Genomic DNA, 6,149 nt, shown 5'->3' with positions numbered 1-6,149 from the left:
CAGGAGTGTAGGGTTTGGGAATTATGGCAAGTTTTAAAAACAAATGTGGGCGAATTTCAAGCACTCCTCCACTCTGTTTTGAAATCAAAGCACTCTAGACTTAACGAGCTGCTCAATACACACTCATGTTAAAATCTGAAGAAAGCCTCTTTACCAAGCTCCAAACTAAGTTAAATATCTCAAAAAGTGTAAAAGATATAAAAAACAATGCTATAAATAGCATTCGCACGAATAAGAAGAAGATGATTAAAGATTTGAAGAACTATAGTGGAATGCTATTGCACAGCATTCGCACTAATTATAGATTCATTCTGAACTAAACATGATGGTGCCTAACGACAGCCAAAGTCTGTTTTAGATGATGAAACCCAAATGAAAAGCCACATTGTGATGATGTCATTGCACAGTGTTTTAACTGGTATATTCCTCAGTGAGAGAAGGTGTACCTCCTGCAGCAGGCTGTGGAGGTCGGCCTGTGTGCGTGTTACCGTGGTGACCTTTGCCCCGCAGCGTGCCAGAGCCAGAGCAGTGGCCCTGCCGATCCCTGAGACAAAACATCCAGAAACACAAAGGGTGATTACACACACACACACACACACACACACACACACACACACACACACACACACACACACACACACACACACACACACACACACACACACACACACACACACACACCTACCTCAGGCTTTACCCCTCTGCGCTCCAGACAAAGCATTGTTATATTCCATTTTCTCTCTCAGACAATGTGCAAATTCATCACACGCCTTCATCAGATCTGAGGTTCACATGTGATCTCATTATAGAGTTTTTAGCATTTGAACAAAAAGGATGGAGGGCAAACTGTCAGGGATTGAAAGTTGACATTGAGTGGCAAGTAAAATGTAGGCTTTAAATATGACTGCTTGGGGTTGGACACATTTCAAAACCTTTGGACTTTTCCAAAATACGTTTTTCTTTTCACTTTTAAAACATTAGAAACAAAGCCCATTAACAAAAGAAAGTGTGCAAAAGAAATACAAATAAAATAGTGCAAGAGAATGATACACAATACAGCAAGCAACATGCAGAAATAAGTAAACCTGATTAAGCATAACAGCATTTGCCTCCATTCGTTGTACGAGTGGAGGCAGTAGAGTTCACAAGTAACTAGAGGGAGTGTCCTGATTTTACTAATTGACTAGTTTAACACACTTTCTAAAACATGTCAACTAGTTATGCAAAATGTAAACTACTTACATGTTTAGCCATTTTTACCTTACTAAAAACGAATGAGGCTAAACAAATTCTAGTAGCAATAGTTAATAAAGTAGAACAGAGTTTAACTAGTGAATGTGTCAGCACTTTCCTTGTTGTTCTGAGTTTGAATCCTCATGGTTTATTGCACTTATTGTAAGACACTTTGGATATAAGCGTCAGCCAAATGTAATGTAATGTAGTTGAACTAGTGACATTCATACTCGTCACTAACCTCACACTACTTTTGGTGTCTTTTAACATTGCTGGTTAACTAGTGAGGCCAAAAGTGTTCACTAGATAAACTAGTGAAAGCCAAAATGCTCACTATTGTATTTACACTAGTTCAATTACAGTGGCGAGCTGTCAGGGCCCTCTAGGCCCTCTGTGAGGGCCTAAGTCAAGATATTCTAAAAAATATTATTTGAAAACATTAAAAAAAAATGTCATTAGTTTTACCAAAATAACTTGATTTAAAATTGTATTTAAAATAACATTTCCAAAGAAATAAATCCTTCGAATCTGCCTGTTAAGTTTCTGTTGGAATGTGAAGGGTTAAATGCCGTCTCTGCGAGTTACTGTGAAGACGGGAGGGCTTGTTGGTCCCTCTGTAGATTCACAGAGGGCCCGCTATAGTAACTCAATGAGAGAGTAATGTCAAATGACAGTACAATTGACCAATCATATCTTCCCTCTAAATGGGCGGGCTTTATTTTCGCGGAATTTATGACAAGTTCCGCCCGCTGTGAGGTCTATGCATGCAAGTGGTGAAGTGACGCGTCCTTAAACCCGGAAGTAAGCCGCGCTCGGATTCCCTCGACAGAAAGCAATGGGATTTCTCCATAGGATTTTGGAAAATAGCTTGAAATAAGGTCTGTGGAAAACGAACATGTTAGATAAATGCACGTTTTGTTCAGCCGGATAATATCCACATATGTCTACCCTACTTTTATTATTTTCGAATCTTAAATCTAATCGATAGATTTATGATCGATAGATTTATGATCGAAAGATTTATAGATTTATGATTAGCATAAGTTTATTCATGATGGCTCATGTCAGTGATAGTGATGACATCGTTGCGAAATTATTAACCGAGTCATTTTCAAGATTGAGTTACAATGATAAACTGGAGTGGCAAAGAATCAGCTGAATGACCCGCAAGTGCTTCATCCAAAAGGACAGGAGGATGGACTTTGTGTTTAAGTGATTTGATCATCAAAGGTAGGCCTAAGTCATTTTCAATGTGGGCCGCCGTGCCGACTTAATTCATTTTTAATTGTTACTTGGCTGTGGGTGCCCTGTCATGATAGGTGTTAATATAAATGGTGTTGTTTTGTGTGGTAGAGGGTCGCTGTCATTGATGCGTTTTGCACCCCGGGCCGTAGTTTTGATATTCCGCTGAAGTATACGCTGTGATGTAATAACTCTTCTTTTTTCTATGGAAGGGGTAGGTCAGAGGACCTAGGTATAAAAGTCACGGCTCGCGACTGCCACCTACTAGGGGTTTCTCAGCAACTCTGCAGAAACCTACGTATGGGTGACGTCACAGACACTACGTCCATTATATATACAGTCTATGGATCTGATGTGTTCTTCACAACAACATATTTAGTTTTATAGATGAATTATTAGGAATTATATTAGGGGATAATGTTTGGACATCAAATGCCAAAAAGCTGTAAATGTGAAATAGTATTCACTCGGGCAGAATAAATTAGCGATATCGTCAAAGCTGGAGCTTCAGCATGAATTCACAGCGGTGTTGTTGTTGTTTACTGGAGCTAATGCTCACACGTCTCCTCTGAGACTTTTCCCTCTTTTGAACCATTTTGTTTCAGACTAAGTGACAGCACTCTCTGATCCCCGAGCTGAAGACTCCCCTTGTTCAACACTTCTCTAAAGTCAATGTGTACCAGTGCTGTGCATAGTGATGCTAGACTGAATTTGCATTATAACATAACTCATAAACTTTTCATATCCACATAATGTGCTTAACAGTTTTACTGACACTGTCTACAGTTGCATGGAGTAATGGTTCTTGCCGTTTTGGACCGGCTTGTCCTTCAGTCCAGACTCAAGACTTGTCAGTCATCAGGTTTAGTTAACTATCAAACAACCTTCCAAAATAAGTTATAAATAATTAACACGTGCTTCAGATTTATTTGGCTTACCCTCCTTAAAGGGATGGATCAGTGGGGTTGTTTGAGGTGCTTATCCATAGTCATAGTATTACCTACAGCAGATGGCAGTAAGAATGCCAGTTAGCAGAAATGGAGTAAAGTACCAGAAGGTAGTAAAGCAATGCGCTGCTTTGAATGGGGGAAGCAGGACTTTAAAAGGAGTAAAGAAAACAGCTTCTGTCCCCCGTCAGAAAAGGTCTGACAGAAAGGTAAAGATATGTAAATATTGTAAATATAGCAGACTATAATGTGCTGGTACTTCTGTCCGTTTCTCCAAACTGTCATCTACTGCACGTAATACACTGACTATGGATAGGTAACTAATACAATCCTACCCCAAATAATCCTAACTATCTCCTTCAATCTTATGGTGTTTTTTTGTGAATATCATTTTATTTATATAATGCCCATTGGACCTTACCCGGAGAAAATAGGAATTGGCCAGTACTTCACTTCATCCCCAAAGACCTGGCGGAAGTTCTTACTCAAGCCCAGACTGAAGCCGTTCTTATCGGTGCCGTGGCGAAACACCGGAGAACGTACTGCCTCTGAGAGGACACAGGGAGGAGAAAAGTGAGTCTGACACGGAGATAGGTTAATTCAGCACTCCCTCTCAGTCTTTATATAGACTATTAGCAGGAGCTCATTCAGAAAACTCATGAACTGCTGAATGGCTGCAACAAACTGTGAATGAAAGTGTCTTTGTTTTACAGAACTGACGCTGTGCCACCATGTGTGACTCTCCATATCAGTGTCTGTTACTAAGCTGCTTACTGCTCAGAGCCATGTGTCTTTGCATTACACTGTAACATACTCCACTGGATAATCCAATCTCCAAAACACACGGACAAAGTGCCACTGTGCACACATAATGAGAAACTGCTGTTTGATAACACAGGCTCATCAAATGACTGATAAGGATGGAGACTGACTGAGAGGAAAACACAACAAGACGTCCATCTTCATCAGAGCAAAGACAAAGCAGATACACAGAGTAAACAGACGCCGTATAATTACAGCACAGATGCAGGCAGGAAGCACCTACCCAGAGTGGATCTGTTCTTGCAGACGAGCCAGCAGTGGTAGGTCAGAAGAGAAGCCAGGCTGACGGAGAACGTGGAGGCCGAGAAGAAGAGGAACAGGATGTGGAACTTAGCTTGAGTGTCTGGGAGGCCGTTCTGAGGGGGAGTAACAGCCAAAACATCAACAGAGCAGACACTTTGAGGCTGTGGGACCTAAGGGATTTCTACTCTACTGGTGTTCTTGAGGAGCTTATTAAAGGAATACTTCACCTCTAACATTATTTTTTTGTTAAATGAATCTCCCCATGTTACATTGAATAATTTAAGGAAACTTCAATGCCTGTACGGTGAACACATTCAAAAACGGTGAAGGTAAATGACACAACATATCAAAGGCAATTACTATAAAGCCTTATCATTTTGGACATTTCCAAAAAATGGGTTACATGCTTTCCTGTTTTAGCGAAAACACATGTGTTTTGGAAGTAGTTAGCATGCGATTGGGCAGCTGAGTCTTGGATTTGTATTAATTTGCATTTACTTACTTCCATCACGATTTGTCTCAGTTTTTGTATTCTTTGTTCACCATGGATTCATGTAAAACAACTTTTATTTCAAGGTAACAGTGAGGGAGTAACCAATATACAATTTGTTATTTTGTGGTTGAATTATTCCTTTAAACTGTTTCTATTTCAGTGCCACTAACTAGTTGATCCATACCCGATACTCTCTCAGACGGAAATGTGCTCTACCTCCAGCCTTGTTAAAAGAAATCAATAGCATAAACATATTCAACATAGAATGCTTTCAGATTTATTCAGATTTGATTTGACATATTTTGTGCTAACACTTTTGTGTTGTGGTAGTATTGCCAGACTTACCAGCCAAAACTTGATGAAGTACTGAAGATCTGTGGCGGTTATAAAAAGGCAGTAGAGGAGCGAATATGCCAAGAACAGCATGAAGAACTTGTAGTTGGCGAACCCCACACAGTTGTTCACCCTGCAGCGAGGATGGAGGTAAGAGAAGGGAAATGTTATCACTAGTACATCAAGTCTGCTGAATGTTGATAATGAGTTAAAAACAGAAGAACGGTAAATATTGGTGACAGGGTTTTAGGGGTTTTGTGGATATGCACCTATTTGTATTTGAATGCTATTTGAAGCTCTTTCTGAGACATAACAGATAAATCCATCAGATTTTTTTGGCCAAACTTTTTAATAAACCTCCAATTAGTTTGTGAATAAGGTGACCAGAGGCCTGTATTACGAATCCAGTTCAACATACCCTGGATATGTTTGAGTTACCCGCAGTGACGGCGGCAGGGTATGGCTGGGGTAGGCTACAGCCATACCAAGAAATGGCTTAGCCCCACCTTAGCCCCACCATGAAAAAGTATGTTGAAGTAAGCAAATTAAATTAAATAATAAGCAAAATGCTAAATGTTGAGAACACGGCTTGCGGAAATATACGGGTCGTGTCCACAGCACACAAACTGATCCTGCTGTAACAACAAGTGCACGTTACTGATGCAATATGGTTGAGACCATTCGGGCTCAAGAAGCTGACACAGATAAGGAAATATATGATACATTATGATGTGATATGAATGATAATGGGACACATCGAAGTCTGCACTCACAGTGCAGCGGACTGTACGTAATGTTACTTGATCCGGTTACTTATGTTGTGGCAGATATTTAAG

General features: G+C 40.1%; 1 protein-coding gene across 1 annotated transcript; it reads right to left on the bottom strand.

Annotated features, from left to right (window-relative positions):
* Window positions 1-2,650: 2,650 nt before the first annotated feature.
* On the bottom strand, window positions 2,651-5,500 carry LOC104964258 (palmitoyltransferase ZDHHC2-like; the record flags this gene model as incomplete). The annotated part of the gene is made up of 3 exons (XM_010793000.1): window positions 2,651-3,970; window positions 4,468-4,600; window positions 5,326-5,500. Coding segments are annotated over 3 exons (439 nt in total), but the record flags the coding sequence as incomplete, so codon positions are not given.
* Between the last annotated feature and the right edge of the window lie 649 nt (window positions 5,501-6,149).

The sequence above is a fragment of the Notothenia coriiceps genome, unplaced genomic scaffold, assembly GCF_000735185.1.
Source record: "Notothenia coriiceps isolate Sejong01 unplaced genomic scaffold, NC01 NC01_scaffold00036942, whole genome shotgun sequence".
Classification (NCBI taxonomy): Eukaryota; Metazoa; Chordata; class Actinopteri; order Perciformes; family Nototheniidae; genus Notothenia; species Notothenia coriiceps.
The sequence above is the reverse complement of the archived record's forward strand: the minus strand, read 5'-3'. Positions and strand labels throughout refer to the sequence as shown.